Source organism: Oncorhynchus tshawytscha, linkage group LG20, assembly GCF_018296145.1.
Source record: "Oncorhynchus tshawytscha isolate Ot180627B linkage group LG20, Otsh_v2.0, whole genome shotgun sequence".
NCBI classification, from domain to species: domain Eukaryota; kingdom Metazoa; phylum Chordata; class Actinopteri; order Salmoniformes; family Salmonidae; genus Oncorhynchus; species Oncorhynchus tshawytscha.
The window spans coordinates 24,206,189-24,225,657 of NC_056448.1; the positions used below are offsets into that span (position 1 = coordinate 24,206,189).

The following is a 19,469-nucleotide window of genomic DNA, read 5'->3' on the forward strand; positions in this document are numbered from 1 at the left end:
TATTTTGAAGTTTAAGACTCATTGAAGTATTAAAATATATATATATTTGAATATTTTTTATTTGGCCTTACTGCTATTAGCCCATACAAACGCATTGAATAAGAGATTCACTACATGGAACAACAGAACGTCCCCCCCAAAAATCTAAAGGAAGTTTGTTCTGAAGTGTCTGTCCTATATCTGAGAGATATAAGAAAGACCAGGAAACATATAAGTTACACATTTTTAGGGAGCTTTCAATTGTCAATTGAATGTTCATTCCTCTACCATAACCTGTCGTTTTAGAGAATTTGTCAGTACGTCCAACCGGCCTCACAACCGCAAACCACGTGTATGGCGTTGTGTGAGCGAGTGGTTTGCTGATGTCAATATTGTGAACAGAGTGCCCCATGGTGGAGTTGTGGTATGGGCAGGCATAAGCTACAGACAATGAACACAGTTGCATTTTATCGATGGTAATTTGAATGCATAGAAATCCCGTGACGAGATCCAGAGGCCTATATTTTTAAGGTATCTGTGACCAACAGATGCATATCTGTATTCCCAGTCATGTGAAATCCATAGATTAGGGCCTACTGAATTTATTTCTATTGATGGATTTCCTTATAGGAATTGTAACTCAGTAAAATCTTTGAAATTGTTTCATGTTGCGTTATATTTTTGTTCAGTATACATTTGAACAATGGTGGATCCGGGATCCAACGGTTTACATAACACTCCCTATTATGGAGCCATGGAGAGGGAAAAGGAAGGGCATGGAGCAGCAAACAGCAGAACTTGCTTGCGAGTGTTGTGCGTGTGATAGACAGTGACTGGTGCAGTATTGATGTAGCGATGCTGATCAGACTGCAGACAGACCAATAGACAGACACAGACAAGTGGTGAGTCGAACGATAAGGCGTCTTATCTGGGGGATGGTATTGAGGTCATCACTCACATCCTGCAGCCTGGGAGGAGACTGAGAAGAGGAGTCTGCTGTGCTGCTTTAGTTTGTGTCAGTATCATCCCAGTCCACTAGGACAGACTTTCCACTCCACTGTTGCTGCTTCTCCCATTGACTGCCGGTTGCTTTTCATCTGCAGGGTCCTTCCAACTCAAGAAGGGGAGGCTTTCATCTCAGCATGGCCTCGATTCTCTCTCTCTCTCTCTCACACACACACACACCCAACAGACTTCAGACTGACACAAACACACACACAAACTTACATACACCCTGGGACATGCACACACACATAGTAATTCAATATAGATGCTGCTGACAGAGAGATCTTCCTCACTCTGGCTGTCAGTGTCCTCTGTGATGTCCAGACACACATGCACATCCTTTCCACGTGTCCTTGTAATCAGATTTCGATTGGGTACCCTGCAAAGCCCTTCCAATTGCACCGTCTCGAAACGGCCAATTAGTCAAAGCTGCCGCTATTCTCAGAATATCTGATTTGAACTATTAATTTGGGGATATGGCTGTTTCCCCCGTTATCACAGGCAGTCGCCGGTCTGACAGCCTGAGGGGTGGGGAGAAGGAATCGTCTCTCTCTCTGCTCTTCCTTTCTGTGTTTCATGATTCCATAAGAAGTTCCTCGTTAAAATTCCAAATTGCAAGGTTATTTGCCGCTACAGAGTTTATGCTCTCGCAAAACACGTAAGTGTGTGTGTAGTGGAATGTTACTACCGAGTTCAGGCCGAAGCGTCTTCTCTCCAAAGGTTTTCATTTGATGAGAAATGTGTGTTTTTGCGATTTTTTTTCTTAGGGTAACTAACGAGAATGATTCATCATTGAAAGTACACAGTCACAGTGATATTGAGTAATCGAGCCCCAATGATTTCCAACTTGTATGTATTTAGTAAATGATTGTTAGTGAAGAAGCTATTAAACCTCTTCTACAGTCTTTAGGAAATAGAATTTGGTTGATCCCCCACAAAGAATTAACTGCCACACTTAAAAACCTGTTTCATGTCATGTTGTAGCGTATTTAGCTTTTTCATCTTTGCTTCTGAAGTGATTACTCTTGTGCCTCAGTTATTAAATACAGTTACATTAACTTGCCTTAAAGGAGAGTCTGGGGCCGTATGTATCAAGCATCTCAGACAAGGTGTGCTGATTTAGGATCCCCTTTGCCTGTTAGATCACAATGAATAATGTTACATGGAGAGGGGGGCCTTGATCCTACAGTTGTGGCCAAATCTTTTGAGAATGACACAAATAATAATTTCCACAAAGTTGCTTCTTCAGTGTCTACATATTTTTGTCAGATGTTACTATGGAATACTGAAGGTTAATTACAAGCATTTCATAAGTGTCAAAGGCTTTTATTGACAATTGCATGAAGTCAATATTTGCAGTGTTGACCCTTCTTTTTCAAGACCTCTGCAATCCGCCCTGGCATGCTGTCAATTAACTTCTGGGCCACATCCTTCTTGCATAATCAATGCTTGGAGTTTGTCAGAATTTGTGGGGTTTTGTTTGTCCACCTACCTCTTGAGGATTGACCACAAGTTCTCAATGGGATTAAGGTCTGGGGATTCTCCTGGCCATGGACCCAAAATATCAATGTTTTGTTCCCTGAGCCACTTAGTTATCACTTTTTCCTCATGGCAAGGTGCTCCATTATGCTGGAAAAGGCATTGTTTGTCACCAAACTGTTCCTGGATGGTTGGGAGAAGTTGCTATTGGAGGATGTGTTGGTACCATTCTTTATTCATGGCTGTGTTCTTGGGCAATTTTGTGACTGAGCCCACTCCCTTGGCTGAGAAGCAACCCCACACATGTATGGTATCATGATGCTTTACTGTTGGCATGACACAAGACTGATGGTAGCGCTCACCTTGTCTTCTCCGGACAAGCTTTTTTCCAGATGCCCCAAATAATTGGAAAAGGGATTCATCAGAGAAGATGACTTTACCCTCAGCAGTCCAATCCCTGTACCTTTTGCAAAATATCAGTCTGTCCCTGATGTTTTTCCTGGAGAGAAGTGGCTTCTTTGCTGCCCTTCTTAACACCAGGCCATCCTCTAAAAGTCTTCGCCTCACTCTGCGTGCAGATGCACTCACACCTGCCTGCTGCCATTCCTGAGCAAGCTCTGTACTGGTGGTGCCCCGATCCCACAACTGATTCAACTTGAGGAGACGGTCCTGGCGCTTGCTGGACTGACTTGGGCGACCTGAAGCATTCATAACAATTTAACCGCTCTCCTTAAAGTTCTTGATGATCCGATAAATTGTTGATTTAGGTGCAATCTTACTGGCAGCAATATCCTTGCCTCTGAAGCCCTTTTTGTGCAAACCAATAATGACGGCACGTGTTTCCTTGCAGGTAACCATGATTGACAGAGGAAGAACAATGATTCCAAGCACCACCCTCCCTTTGAAGCTTCCAGTCTGTTATTCGAACTCAATCAGCATGACAGAGTGATCTCCAGCCTTGTCCTTGTCAACACTCACACCTGTGTTAACGAGAGAATCCCTGACATGATGTCAGCTGGTCCTTTTGTGGCAGGGCTGAAATGCAGTGGAAATATTTGGGGGATTCAGTTCATTTGTATGGCAAAGGGGGATTTTGCAATTAATTGCAATTCATCTGATCACTCTTCATAACATTCTGGAGTATATGCAAATTGCCATCATACAAACTGAGGCAGCGGACTTTGAAAATGAATATTTGTGTCATTCTCAAAACATTTGGCCACGACTGTAGATCCGCATTCCTACTCTTGCTTGATACATACATCACCAGGTTGTCACCTATCCTTAACCCCACATTTCGTTTGACTTAGTGTGTGTCCTCTTCCCCTTTCCAGCCAGCGACCACCAAAACCCATGCCATCATTGAGAGGACCGCCAACTTTGTGTGCCTGCAGGGGGCCCAGTTTGAGATTGTTTTGAAAGCCAAGCAGTCTGGCAACTCCCAGTTTGACTTCCTGAACTTCGAACACTACCTGAACCCCTACTACAAACACATCCTGAAGGCCATGAAGGAGGGCCGCTATACCTCTGCCTCTGACAAGCAGGACTTACAGGGTGAGTCACAGAGATGAACAAAAAGGGTTTATATAGAATGAGTTGTACATCATGGGATACATAGTATATGTTACTATCTAATACATGCTTCATGTGGAAATCTTAGAGAACAGTGGCACAGAATACATTTTAAACTGATACTTCGGGATCTTGGCAATGAAGCCCTTTATCTATTGCACGCGGAAACATAAAAATGGTATTCACAAGTTCATCTGACTGGGGAAGTACATAAAGGGCTCCATTACCAAAATCCTGAAGTGTCCCTTTAACAACAGAATACATTAATATAATTCAGAATACATGGACTACTTATTTCTGTAGTATGCAACTATAGTATTGTTAGTTTCTAAATATCAGAGTACGAACTCGACGGACACTATAAAAACTTCAACCAAAGGATCTAACAGTTGAACAGACAAAGACATGGTTTCACCAGTGGTAGTATATATTTTGCAGGTAGGCTAGTGGTTAGAGCATTGTGCCAGTAACTGAAAGGTTGCTAGATCGAATCCCTGAGCTGACAAGTTAAAAATCTGTTGTTCTGCCCCTGAACAAGGCAGTTAACCCACTGTTACTAGGCTGTCATTGTAAATCAGAATTGGTTCTTAACTATCTTGCCTAGTTAAATAAAGGTTAAATAAAAAATATATATACCCCAATTTGGGTTGGAATCTCCTCCTTCTCTCTAAAGATTACATCTCTGTTGCTAGGCAGGAAATTAAGGGATGCGGGCAATAAACTGTTCCTTCTCCCTTAACAAATCAAATCAAATCAAATTTTATTTGTCACATACACATGGTTAGCAGACGTTAATGCGAGTGTAGCGAAACCCTTGTGCTTCTAGTTCCGACAATGCAGTAATAACCAACAAGTAATCTAACTAACAATTTCAAAACTACTGTCTTATACACAGTGTAAGGGGATAAAGAATATGTACATAAAGATATATGAATGAGTGATGGTACAGAGCAGCATAGGCAAGATACAGTAGATGGTATCGAGTACAGTATATACATATGAGATGAGTATGTAAACAAAGTGGCATAGTTAAAGTGGCTAGTGATACATGTATTACATAAGGATGCAGTAGATGATATAGAGTACAGTATATGCGTATGCATATGAGATGAATAATGTAGGGTACGTAACATTATATTAGGTAGCATTGTTTAAAGTGGCTAGTGATATATTTTACATTTCCCATCAATTCCCATTCTTAAAGTGGCTGGAGTTGTGTCAGTGTGTTGGCAGCAGCCACTCAATGTTAGTGGTGGCTGTTTAACAGTCTGATGGCCTTGAGATAGAAGCTGTTTTTCAGTCTCTCGGTCCCAGCTTTGATGCACCTGTACTGACCTCGCCTTCTGGATGATAGCGGGGTGAACAGGCAGTGGCTCGGGTGGTTGTTGTCCTTGATGATCTTTATGGCCTTCCTGTAACATCGGGTGGTGTAGGTGTCCTGGAGGGCAGGTAGTTTGACCCCGGTGATGCGTTGTGCAGACCTCACTACCCTCTGGAGAGCCTTATGGTTGTGGGCGGAGCAGTTGCCGTACCAGGCGGTGATGCAGCCCGCCAGGATGCTCTCGATTGTGCATCTGTAGAAGGTTGTGAGTGCTTTTGGTGCCAAGCCGAATTTCTTCAGCCTCCTGAGGTTGAAGAGGCGCTGCTGCGCCTTCTTCACGATGCTGTCTGTGTGAGTGGACCAATTCAGTTTGTCTGTGATGTGTATGCCGAGGAACTTAAAACTTGCTACCCTCTCCACTACTGTTCCATCGATGTGGATAGGGGGGTGTTCCCTCTGCTGTTTCCTGAAGTCCACAATCATCTCCTTAGTTTTGTTGACGTTGAGTGTGAGGTTATTTTCCTGACACCACACTCCGAGGGCCCTCACCTCCTCCCTGTAGGCCGTCTCGTCGTTGTTGGTAATCAAGCCTACCACTGTTGTGTCGTCCGCAAACTTGATGATTGAGTTGGAGGCGTGCGTGGCCACGCAGTCGTGGGTGAACAGGGATTACAGGAGAGGGCTCAGAACGCACCCTTGTGGGGCCCCAGTGTTGAGGATCAGCGGGGTGGAGATGTTGTTGCCTACCCTCACCACCTGGGGGCGGCCCGTCAGGAAGTCCAGTACCCAGTTGCACAGGGCGGGGTCGAGACCCAGGGTCTCGAGCTTGATAACGAGCTTGGAGGGTACTATGGTGTTGAATGCCGAGCTGTAGTCGATGAACAGCATTCTCACATAGGTATTCCTCTTGTCCAGATGGGTTAGGGCAGTGTGCAGTGTGGTTGAGATTGCATCGTCTGTGGACCTATTTGGGCGGTAAGCAAATTGGAGTGGGTCTAGGGTGTCAGGTAGGGTGGAAGTGATATGGTCCTTGACTAGTCTCTCAAAGCACTTCATGATGACGGAAGTGAGTGCTACGGGGCGGTAGTTGTTTAGCTCAGTTACCTTAGCTTTCTTGGGAACATGAACAATGGTGGCCCTCTTGAAGCATGTGGGAACAGCAGACTGGTATAGGGATTGATTGAATATGTCCGTAAACACACCGGCCAGCTGGTCTGCGCATGCTCTGAGGGCGCGGCTGTGGATGCCGTGCCTTCAGTTTCACACGAATGCTGCCATCAATCCAAGGTTTCTGGTTAGGGAATGTTTTAATCGTTGCTATGGGAACGACATCTTCAACGCACATTCTAATGAACTCGCACACCAAATCAGCGTATTCGTCAATGTTGTTATCTGACGCAATACGAAACATCTCCCAGTCCACGTGATGGAAGCAGTCTTGGAGTGTGGAGTCAGCTTGGTCAGACCAGCGTTGAACAGACCTCAGCATGGGAGCTTCTTTTTTTAGTTTCTGTCTGTAGGCAGGGATCAACAAAATGGAGTCGTGGTCAGCTTTTCCGAAAGGAGGGCGGGGCAGGGCCTTATATGCGTCGCGGAAGTTAGAGTAACAATGATCCAAGGTTTTTCCACCCCTGGTTGCGCAATCGATATGCTGATAAAATTTAGGGAGTCTTGTTTTCAGATTAGCCTTGTTAAAATCCCCAGCTACAATGAATGCAGCCTCCGGATAAATGGATTCCAGTTTGCAAAGAGTCAAATAAAGTTCGTTCAGAGCCATAGATGTGTCTGCTTGGGGGGGGGATATATACGGCTGTGATTATAATCGAAGAGAATTCTCTTGGTAGATATCGGAGGCTGGCTGCACCGCCTCCGATAGCGTCTCTCCAGTGAGCCATGTTTCCGTGAAATAAAGAACGTTACAGTCTCTGATATCCCACTGGAATGCTACCCTTGCTCGGATTTCATCAACCTTGTTGTCAAGAGGCTGGACATTGGCGAGAAGAATGGTAGGGAGTGGTGCACGATGTGCCCGTCTCCGGAGTCTGACCAGAAAACCGCCTCGTTTCCCTCTTTTACGGAGTCGTTTTTATGGGTCGCCGCATAGGATCCATTCCGTTGTCCTGGTTGAAAGGCAGAACACAGGATCCGCTTCGTGAAAATCATATTCTTGGTCGTACTGATGGTGAGTTTACGCTGATCTTATATTCAGTAGTTCTTCTCGACTGTATGTAATGAAACCTAAGATGACCTGGGGTACTAATGTAAGAAATAAAACGTTAAAAAAAACAAAAAACTGCATAGTTTCCTAGGAACGCGAAGCGAGGCGGCCATCTCTGTCGGCGCCGGAAGCTGACCTGACCTCGGCCCCCTTCCTCACTAATCCACAGCTCCCCACCCTTATCAGTGCCTGCCAAGATGTGATCGTCTTTCCTTCACTCAGTACATTCCAAGCTTAATTGCCTCTACCATATACATCCCTCCTACAGATAACCTTTTTCAGATTAAACATTTTGATATTTTTCTTTGAAGGTTACAATAGCACTGCTAATGACAGACTAATGGCAAATCTGCCTTTGCATGTGGAAATTTTGTATAATGCAGCTTTAACAGAATATTACCTTCCAGTGTAAAAACCATGGACATTAAACAAAACTAAAAATAAATGTGAAGGAGGTATTGGTCTGAGGCTGAAAAATAAGTTAAATTCACATGAGCACCACAATGCCTACTAAACCCATGCTCTACCAGGGTTTTCCAGCACACAGCTTTGACCTACTACATGACCTCTGTCATTGCCAACAAAGGGTATATAACAAAGTATTGAGATAAACTTTAGTTATTTACCAAATACTTATGTTCCACCATAATTTTCAAATAAAATCAGAAAAAATCCTACAATGTGATTTCTGGATTTTTTTCCCTCATTTTCTCTGTCATAGTTTAAGTGTACCTATGATATAAATTACAGACCTCATCTTTTTAAGTGGGAGAACTTGCACAATTGGTGGCTGACTAAGTACTTTTTTGCCCCACTGTATGTTTGTCTGTTCTATTTAAAATAATAATAACCTTCTCAAACAGCCTAATTCACTCTTCAGAGGAATAATAGACTTATTAAAATAATTACATTAAATACATTAAATACATTCAAATGTACATTTTATACATTAAAATATAATAATGTATATAATGTATACAAAATCCTCATCAATCTACACACACTACCCCATAATGACGAAGTGAAAACTGTTTTTTAGAAATGTGTGCATATTACTTAAAAGCAGAAATACCTTATTTACATAAGTATTCAGACCCTTTGCTATGAGACTTGAATTTAAGCTCAGGGCATCCTGTTTCCATTCATCATGCATATTTCTCAGAATGAGAACGTGTTGCCAATTCTTATATAAATGTGCCTTTTTATGCTCATTGCACATTTTATAATACACAGACTAGACAGCTAGCACATAAGTCTGTGGCTAAAATGCTGCTAGTGGTATGTGATACATGTTCATTGATACTCTCGTTTTAGTAGGGTCTGCTCTGTTCTACATTTTGTGAGTTGAGACATGAAAAGGGTGTTGTTAGAAAGGTTTTTGTCTATTACAGTAAAACAATATCTCTAAGCGTTTCGGTGTCCATTTTACAGATTCTGTTGGACCAAACCTCAAATGCAAATAGCGAGTTTCAACTGCTTCTTGTCAGAGAGGATGTTGTTATTCGTCTTTGTTGTGAGTGGTAGGGGAAGGGGCTCGGTGTCTGTGTCCGAGTGGGAACGAGCACAGTGTACACTGGACTGAAGCAGCAAAGCAGACAAGACCAAAAAGACAGAACACTCATAAAAACTAAGAAAAAAAAGATAAACCTCTTGTGATCCAGGCATTTGGAACAATACGCTAAAGCATAAATTCGAAATAATTTGATATTGCCCAGCCCTAAGCTCAAGCTATATTTTGACAGAGGGGAAATCAGTATGAACGAGTACAACTTTATGAAAGTGGATAACCCTGTGACACCTGTAATATATGCACTCCCTAAAGTCCATTCATGCCCTACTAACCCCCCCGGATGATCTATTATTAACCGGAAAAGGGAGCCTGACAGAACAGATATCCAGTATTTTTGACTCATTTCTCAAGTCGCATCTCCTCTTTACCCTCCTTCACAAGGGACTCTATTGACATTATTTATGTACTCTGACTTTCTTTTTGGACCAGCGCCCTACAGACTCTCTGCCTAGCTCCTCATGTGTCAGAGGCCTAGCAGAGCTGGTACTCGCAAAAAAACAGTTATGTTTAGAAGTAACTTTTTCCCACTTTTTCCCATGGCACTCAATTATGCCAATATTAGACTCTTAGAACATGATCACATTCTCAACCCTGAGCAAAATCCCTTTCTATCCAAGGTCAAACTATATTGACGTTATATAGACAATATATTGGTATTATTTGATGGGATCTGGCTAGCTGGCCAACCTGTGGACCGAACTTATCTGGCCGGCTGGAGCTATGTTCCTGCCGGCCAGATACAGTGCATTCGGAAAGTATTCAGACCCCTTGACTTTTTCCACATTTTGTTACTTTACAGCCTTATTCTAAAATAGATTGAATTAAACATATTCCTCAACAATACCCCAGAAATCGAAAAAAGATTTTTTGAAATGTTTGCAAATATATATAAAATAAACATACCTTATTTATGTAAGTATTCAGACCTTTTGCTATGAGACTCGACATTTTTCTCAGATGCATCCTGTTTCCATTGATCGTCCTTGAAAAGTTTCTACAACTTCATTGGAGTAGACCTGTGGTAAATTCAGTTGATTAGGCATATATAAGGTCCCACAGTTGACAGTGCATGTCAGAGCAAAAACCAAGCCACGAGGTGAAATAAATTGTCCGTAGAGCTCCGAGACAGGATTGTGTCGAGGCACAGATCTGGGGAATGGTACCAAAACATTTCTGCAGCATTGAAGATCCCTAAGAACACAGTGGCCTCCATCATTCTTAAATGGAAGAGTCTTGGTGGTTCCAAACTTCTTCCAAGAGCTGGCCACCTGGCCAAACTGAGCAATCAGGGGAGAAGGGCCTTGGTCAGGTAGGTGACCAAGAACCCAATGGTCACTCTGACTGAGCTCCAGAGTTCCTCTGTGGAGATGGGAGAACCTTCCAGATGGACAACCATCTCTGCAGCACTCAGGCATTTATGGTAGAGTGGCCAGACGGAAGCCACTCCTCAGTAAAAGGCACATGACAGCCCACTTGGAGTTTGCCAAAAGGCACCTAAAGACTCTCAAACCATGAGAAACAAGATTCTCTGGTCTGATGAAACCAAGCTTCACCTCTTTGGCCTAAATGCCCAGCGTCACGTCTGAAGGAAGCCTGGCACCATTCCTATGGTGAAGCATGTTGTGGGGATGTTTTTCAGCGGCACGGACTGAGAGACTAGTCAGGATTAAGGGAAAGATGAACGGCGCAAAGATAAACTTGCTGAAAACCGCTCCAGAGTGTTCAGGACCTCAGAATGGGATGAAGGTTCACCTTCCAACAGGACAACGACTCTAGGCACACAGCCAAGACAATGCAGGCGTGGGTTTAGGAAAAGTCTCTGAATGTCCTTGAGTGGCCCAGCCAGAGGCTGGACTTCAACCTGATCAAACATCTCTTGAGAGACCTGAAAATAGCTGCGCAGTGCCGCTCCCCATCCAACCTGACAGAGCTAGAGAGAATCTGCAGAGAAGAATGGGAGAAACTCAACCAAATACAGGTGTTCCAAGCTTGTTAATGCTTAGGTATGTTAATGTCTTATTTCTTTTTTTTTATTGTAAAACATTTCCAAAAATTTCTAAAACCTGTTTTTGCTTTGTCTTTATGGGATATTGTGTGTAGATTGATGAGGAAAAAACAATTTAATCAATTTTAGAATAAGGCTGTAACCTAACAAAATGTGGAAAAGGTCAAGCGGTCTGAATACTTTTCCGAAGGCATTGTATGAAGGTCCGGCCAAATACACTACAGGATCAAAAGTATGTGGACATCTGCTTGTCAAACATCTCATTCCAAAATCATAGGCATGAATATGGAGTTGGTCCCCCCTTTGCTGCTATAACAGCCTCCACTCTTCTGGGAAGGCTTTCCACTAGATGTTGGAACATTGTTGTGTGGACTTGCTTCCATTCAGCCATGAGCATTAGTGAAGTCGGGCGCTGATGTTGGGCAATTAGGCCTGGCTCGCAGTTTGGGTTCCAATTCATCTCAAAGGTGTTCGATGGGGTCAGGGTCAGGGCTCTGTGCAGGCCTGTCAAATTCTTCCACACCGATCTCGACAAACCATTTCTGCATGAACCTCGCTTTGTGCACGGGGGCATTGTCAAGCTGAAACAGGGAAGGAGCTTCCCCAAACTGTTACCACAAAGTTGGGAGCACAGAATCGTCTAGAATGTCATTGTATGCTGTAGCGTTATGATTTCACTGAACCTAAGGGGCCTAGCCCGAACCATGAAAAACAGCCCCAGACCATCCTCCTCCACCAAACTTTACAGTACGCATTTTGCATTAGGGCAGGTAGCGTTGTCCTGGCATCTGCCAAACCCAGATTTGTCCGTCGGACTGCCAGATTTTGAAGTGTGATTCATCACTCCAAAGAATGCGTTTCCGCTGCTCCAGATTCCAATGGCGACGAGCTTTACACCACTCCAGCCGACGCTTGGCATTGCGCATGGTTAGTTTAGGCTTCTGTGTGGCTGCTCGGGCATGGAAATCCTTTTTATGACGCTCCGGATGAGCAGTTCTTGTGCTGACTTTGCTTCCATGCCTTTGCTTCCGAGGACAGATTATTTTTTTCTGCGCTGCAAGCTTCAGCACTCAAATTCCCATTCTGTGAGCGTGTCAAATCAAATTTTATTGGTCACATACACATGGTTAGCAGAAGTTAATGAGAGTGTAGCGAAATGCTTGTGCTTCTAGTTCCAACCGTGGAGTAATATCTAACAAGTAATCTAACAATTTCACAACCACTACCTTATATCCACAAGTGTAAAGGAATGAATAAGAATATGTACATATAAATATATGGATGAGCGATGGCCGAACGGCATAGGCAAGATGCAGTAGATGGTATAGAGTACAGTATATACATATGAGATGAGTAATGTATGTAAACATTCTATAAAGTGGCATTGTTTAAGTGACTAGTGATACATTTGTTACATCCAAATGTGAATTATAAAAGTAGCTAGATATTGAGTCTATGTTGGCAGCTGTTTTAACACTCTGATGGCCTTGAGATAGAAGCTGTTTTTCAGTCTCTCGGTCCTAGCTTTGATGGACTTGTACTGACCTCGACTTCTGGATGATAGCGGGGTGAATAGGCAGTGGCCCGGGTGGTTGTTGTCCTTGATGATCTTTTTGCCTTCCTGTGGCATCAGGTGGTGTAGGTGTCCTAGAGGGCAGGTAGTTTGTCCCCGGTGATGCATTGTGCAGACCTCACTACCCTCTGGAGAGCCTTACGGTTGTGGGCAGAGCAGTTGCTGTACCAGGCCGTGATACAGCCTGACAGGATGCTCTCGATTTTGCATCTGTAAAAGTTTGAGTGTTCTTCGTGACAAGCCAAATTTCTTCAGCCTCCTGTCTGTGTGGGTGGACCATTTCTGTTTGTCCGTGATGTGTACACCGATGAACTTAACTTTCCACCTTCTCCACTACTGTCCTGTCGATGTGGATAGGGGGGTGCTCTTTCCTGAAGTCCACGATCATCTCCTTTGTTTTGTTGACGTTGAGTGTGAGGTTGTTTTCCTGACACCACACTCCGAGGGCCCTCACCTCCTCCCTATAGCCCTGTAGGCCGTCTCGTCGTTGTTGGTAATCAAGCCAACCACTGTTGTGTCGTCTGCAAACTTGATGATTGAGTTGGAGGCGTGCATGGCCACACAGTCATGGGTGAACAGGGAGTACAGGAGAGGGCTGAGAACACACCCATGTGGGGCTCCTGTTTAGATGATCAGTAGGTTGTTTCCTACCCTCACCACCTGGGGGCGACCCGTCAAAGTCCAGGATCCAGTTGCGCAGCGCGGGGTCGAGACCCAGGGTTTCGAGCTTAATGACGAGTTGGAGGGTATTATGGTGTTAAATGCTGAGCTGTAGTCAATGAACAGCATTCTTAAAAAGGTATTCCTCTTGTCCAGATGGGTTAGGGCAGTGTGGTTACGATTGCGTCGTCTGTGGACCTATTGGGGCGGTAAGCAAATTGGAGTGGGTCTAGGGTGTCAGGTAGGGTGGAGGTGATATGATCCTTGACTAGTCTCTCAAAGCACTTCATGATGACGGAAATGAGTGCTACGGGGCAATAGTAATTTAGCTTAGCTTTCTTGGGGACAGGACCAATGGTGGCCCTCTTGAAGCATGTGGGAACAGCAGACTGGGATAGGGATTTATTGAATATGTCCGTAAACACGCCAGCCAGCTGGTCTGCGCATGCTCTGAGGACGCGGCTAGGGATGCCGTCTGTGCCGGCAGCCTTGTGAGGGTTAACACGTTTTAAATGTTTTACTCATGTTGGCTGCGGTAAAAGAGAGCCCACAGGTTTTGATAGTGCGCCTTGTCGGTGGCACTGTATTGTCCTCAAAGCGAGCAATGAACTTGTTTTGTTTGTCTCGGAGCAAGACATCAGTGTCCGCGACGGGACTGGTTTTCTTTTTGTAGTCCGTGATTGACTGTAGACCCTGCCACATTCGTCTCGTTTCTGAACCGTTGAATTGCGACTCTACTTTGGCTCTACACTGATGCTTAGCTTGTTTGATTGCCTTGCGGAGGGAATAGCTACACTGTTTGTAAACGGTCACCTTGCCATGAATAAAAGCATTTGTTTGTGCTTTCTGTCTTGCACAAATGCTGCCATCAATGCACGGTTTCTGGTTGGAATCGTGGAATCGGATTGGTCAGACCAGCGTTGAACAGACATGAGCATGAGCGTTTCCTGTTTTACTTTCTATCTATAGGCTGGGAGCAGCAAAATGGAGTCGTGGTCAGATTTGCCGAAAGGAGGGCGAGGGAGGGCTTTGTATGCGTCGCGGAAATTAGAGTAGCAATGATTCAGGGTGTTGCCAGCCCGGGTCGCACATTTGATATGCTGATAAAATTTAGGGAACCTTGTTTTCAGGTTAGCCTTGTTAAAATCCCCAGCTACAATAAATGCAGCCTCAAAATATGTGGTTTCCAGTTTACATAGAGTCAAATTAAGTTATTTCATGGCCGTCGAGGTGTCTGCTTGGTGTGTGCTAAGCTGTCATCAAGGCAAAGGGTGGCTACTTTGATGAATTTCATCTAAAATATATTTGTATTTGTTTAACACTTTCGTGGTTACTACATGATTCCATATGTGTTATTTTAGAGTTGTGATGTCTTCAGTATTGTTCTACAATGTAGAAAATAGTAAAAATAAAGAAAAACCCTTGAATGAGTAGGAGTTTCCAAACTTTTGACTTGTACTGTAAATCATCACATTTGCGTAGTGGCATAGAGCATTAGAGTTGAGGCACATACAGAAGTTGCACACATAAGAAAAACATTTTGTAGCCTTGGATTAGGAAAAAATGTAGCCTTTTTATAAAAGTATGTCATGCAATTCTAAGTCTTTTTACATGACTGGCAGAATATTTTTTAATACTGCACAAATTATCGAAATGACAGGCTACTTTGACTGACATCAATAAAAACAACTTTGTCTTAAATCCATCAGTAGTCAGGGCCTAGGTGTGTGTGGACACACATTGTAGGCTACAATATGAGGAGAAAGTTATAGTCTTAAAAATGCTTTCCACTTTCACCGACTCACCCAATTATCCACAGCTCACTCTCCAGTGATGTCCGATGAGTTCGTGCCAAAAGCCTATCTCTCTCTTGTTTTACTTTGTAAAACAATATTTTGAAGTTTATTACTACATACGGATTCTAGTCTTCTCTTTTCAGCAGGTGCCATTTGCTTTCCAACCTGTGTTTTCCCTCGATTGCATTTTTAATATTGCGAAAGGCCTGTTTTTATCTGCATGCTGTTCACTGACAGATTTGCCGCATGCTCCCGACTGTAGGCTATGCCTTATTGGGCTACACACAATCCACAGCTAGGCTATTTTTTTAAAAGAAGCTATTGATCCTCGGTGGCTAATTTATGGGCCTACTCATGGTGTAGTAGGCTATTCTGAATTATTTCATTTATTTCTGAACAGACAACTGTAATTCTATAACTTTGGCAAATCTATGATTCTATAGGGAAATAAATGAATTGCAATGCTGGAGAGATGAGAGTTGCAAGCTCATGTCTATCAGAGCAGAGAAAGGGAGAGAGATCATATAAAGTTAATCTCATTCTTGTTCTGTGAGAGATACAGGTGCACTTATCACACAGCCACTCCCAAGCATTGGTTTCAAACATAGGTTAGGTTAGTCCTGTCCGGCCCAACTTGAATCAACTCAGAATATCTGGCCCGTGCTGAAAATCTACTTTTTCACTTAGTTTTTTTTGTGGGGGGCAGGAGAATTAATGACATATTGATTGCCTTTATTATAATTTTTACATAGCAAAAAGTGGAAATTATTTTTCATGCCATGAGAGGTACCAGATCTTGCCAAATAGGTTCCGGAACAAAACAGTACGAATCGGAGAGGTGGCGGATCTGGCTCAAATTAAGCATTGGAAGTCGGAGATTTCCGAGGTCCCAGTTGTTTTGAACGCTGCATTAGTCTCAGCCGAGCGAGGGAAAGAACAGCAGAGTGTCAGCCTCTCATGGTCCCTGCTCTCTCCTTCCTTTCCTCCAGGTGAGGCTGACCAGGTGAGGCTGACTCATTTCGTAATCTTATGCATGTAAATTCTAAACACTCCGATATGTTACGAATTACAATTCGTATTATAATTTACGAATTAGCAAAACGTATAAAATGTTACAAATTTGTAAAATGCATGATATGTTATGTATTCTAGCTAGGTGGCTAATGTTAGCTAGCTGGCTAACGTTAGCTAGGCTATGGGTTAGGATTAAGGTTAGGGTTAAGTTTAGGAGTTAGGTTGAGGGGTTAAGGTTAGGTGAAGTGTTAGTTAAAAGGGTTAGGGGAAGGGTTAGCTAAGTAGTTGCAAAGTAGTAAGTAGTTGAAAAGTGGCTAATTAGCTAAAATGATAAAGTTGCCTGTAATGAGATTCGAACTCACAACCATCTGTGTTGGTATTTTATTAGGAAAGTAGCAGCTACTCTTCCTGGGGTCCACACAAAACATGACATAATACAGAACATTAACAGACCAGAACAGCTCAACAACAGAACTAAATCAATGTAAAAAAGGCACACGTGGCCTACATATCAATACAACATCTATCCATACCCAACTTAACATATCATACTAATCTGATTGTCCTGGATTTAAATTGACTATGTTACGTCTAGTCTATGAGACCAGTCTGGTGAGAGGGGACACAGTTTTCGCGTCTACCTCGTGCACAAATTCATGTTGTTCATATGACCAGAGAATGTGAAATATTCCTTGATATTAAAATAGACACGACAAGCTGCTAAAATAATAAAAACGCAGAGCTATCACTACACTTGTTGAGACATGAACTCACTCATAAAAACAGCAGTTATTTGCTGTATTCTTTTACAGTGTCTCACTGGTCATGGTTTTAGAATTTATGGTATCATGTAGGATAGTATCAATCTTTGCTGTGACCGGGGATCGTGGAAACTTAAAGCACGGTGATTTGAGCTCTCCGATTGGCCAGCGCAGTAGGCGCACTCCTTTTAGCCACATATCTCCCGGTCCGCTAGGAATGCCTTTAAGATGGACCAGTTGATCGTGGCATTGTGAATTCTTTATTTTTCAGCTTCAGACCAATACCTACTTCTTGCTTAAATAAGTTTTTTGTTTGTAATATTCTTCATTCATACTTCAATATATTTTCTGTAGACTCTGATGATTCTGATGATGATGGGGATGGCAACTACCTCCACCCCAGCCTGTTTGCTCCTAAGAAGAGCTCTCGCCTTGAGGAGCTGATGAAGGTAAGGACTAGTGTGTGCTCTGACTAGTGTGTACTTTACCTGGCCCAACATGACCTCTACCTTAATGCTTATTATTTTCCCTGAGCGTTTTCATCTATTGAAGATGGTCTGAGAGGTGCATTTTACTGTACACTGGGCTGAGATTATTGGAAACCATTACTGTGAAAAGCACTTGTGAATTCTTCACTATATTGCTTTGTTCTGTTTTATTCAGACAAATAGACTGAGTTCATCTGAGGGCCTTTCTGGATCAATTATCTCCCATCTATAGAGGATTTGCCTGTTCTTTCCAACCCACAATATGTCTATTAAATGTTCATATTACATTTTTATATAGGGTTTAACCATTTGGTAATTGCGCCAATGGTTAGGTTTTTAATGTTCAAAAGCCCATACACTTCTGAATTAATAGCACATTATTGTTAAGTTGTTCTATTCGATGGTACAATTTGGCCTGAGTTCAAAGCATCACACTTCAAAGTGCTTTAGACCTGAATATCAAGAGAATGCCATCTTTCCTTTAGAACTGTGAAGTCTGTTCATTGAAAGGGTTTTGATAACTCATATGCCAACTCTTTTTGATTACACCAGATTGCACACCATAAGGCTGGAGACACCATTATAAATCAACAGTATGTTTATAAATTATTCAAAGGCCACACTAATAAATGACTTGCGATAAGTAGGTTATACCACATAACATAGAGAAATATAGCATAAATAAACTGTTTCTCTGCCTTGACTTGTTGCCCTCACATAAGCTAGAGGTGTCTCACAGTTTCACAACTCTATATCTTCCCATTGTTGAGGCTAATAAAATAGCTGCTGATTGTTGTTATAAGCCTTCTAACCAGATCTATTTGTGTTGTAGCCTCTCCAAGTCATGGACCCAGACCATCCACTGGCAGCGCTGGTCCGGAAAGCCCGACAGGAACAGAACGGAGCTGCCGCTGCAGCTGCCTCCGCCATGGCAACCAAGCCAGAGGATGTACCCGCAGAGCCGGCTGTGCCTGCCACACCGGCAGAGTACACAGCTGACTGTGAGTACAGTTTCTCATCTATGAGAGTCGAACTGGGCAACTGTGAAATCCAATACCTGAGGAGTATTCATATTGGCTCCGAGGGAGCCTCTTCATCTCAGTTTAGTCCTGGTCCACTTCATTTCTCTTCCCATTTTCTTTTTCATTTCCCTTTCGACAAGAGCTCTGTCTCACAGGCAGAGTGGCACTCAATTGTCTAGTATTGATCACGGAACCCCTGGAGGCGAGAAGAATGGTCCACTTGTTAGAATTCTCTTTGTTTGAGAGGGATATTGGTGTTCATATCAGATTAGAATGTACAGGGGAAAGGTACATTGAATCAACAAAATATTGATCAGGCATGTTCCCACTGGCAAATCTTCAGTTATTCATGTCACAGATTGTCTTCACAAATTGCTGAGATCAACATAAAGTACCTAGATCAAATATGCCCAGTTTTTCTGATAGAGATTCTGGGCTGTACTTGAGATTGAGATGAACTGGCAGCAGTGTTGGATTGTGATGATTGATGATGTGGAGTGTGGCCAGAGGGGCTGTAGCTGTGGAGGGTACCCTGCAGCTCATCGTGGAAAGCTCATTAACATGGTCTCCTGTAGGCCCATGACTCATTACACTGCTGAAATGTCCTCTACCAGGAGTTCAATAGTAGAACGCCCTTCATCACTAGAGCAGTGCAATGTTGATCAACCTGAGAAATTCAGCTTGGTCAGCATAGACTGTATCGAGAAGCGATTTTCACCACTTGTCCTTGGGGGATTGTGAGTACATAAAGGTTCTTAACACTTTTCAAAGTCTCAGAGAAGGTATTTTTCACTCATTTCTTATCCTTGAAGTGCCCCGTTCATTTTCAGAGCTGTTTTGGATGTGCTGACAAACTTAATTTTCCTCGCTTTTCATTGACTGCAGTGTTTGCTTTGTGCTGAAGGCCGGTGGACTGATTCCAAAGCTGTTTGTCTGGCCGCCCCACAGATGTGTTTGCTCCCTCTAAATGCAGACATAATTTCCACTTATTTTCCTGCTCTCTTCT

The 19,469-nt window shown here is 43.1% G+C and overlaps 1 protein-coding gene across 3 annotated transcripts in view; it reads left to right on the forward strand.

Moving 5' to 3' along the window:
- sfswap (splicing factor SWAP) overlaps positions 1-19,469 on the forward strand; it is a 139,734-nt gene that overhangs the window by 15,027 nt on the left and 105,238 nt on the right. For all 3 annotated transcript variants that reach the window (XM_024382237.2, XM_024382238.2, XM_024382239.2), the window contains exons 5-7: positions 3,798-4,017; positions 17,308-17,402; positions 18,274-18,442. In XM_024382237.2, the coding sequence (XP_024238005.1) occupies positions 3,798-4,017; positions 17,308-17,402; positions 18,274-18,442 (484 nt within the window). The remainder of the gene's footprint in view (positions 1-3,797; positions 4,018-17,307; positions 17,403-18,273; positions 18,443-19,469) is intronic.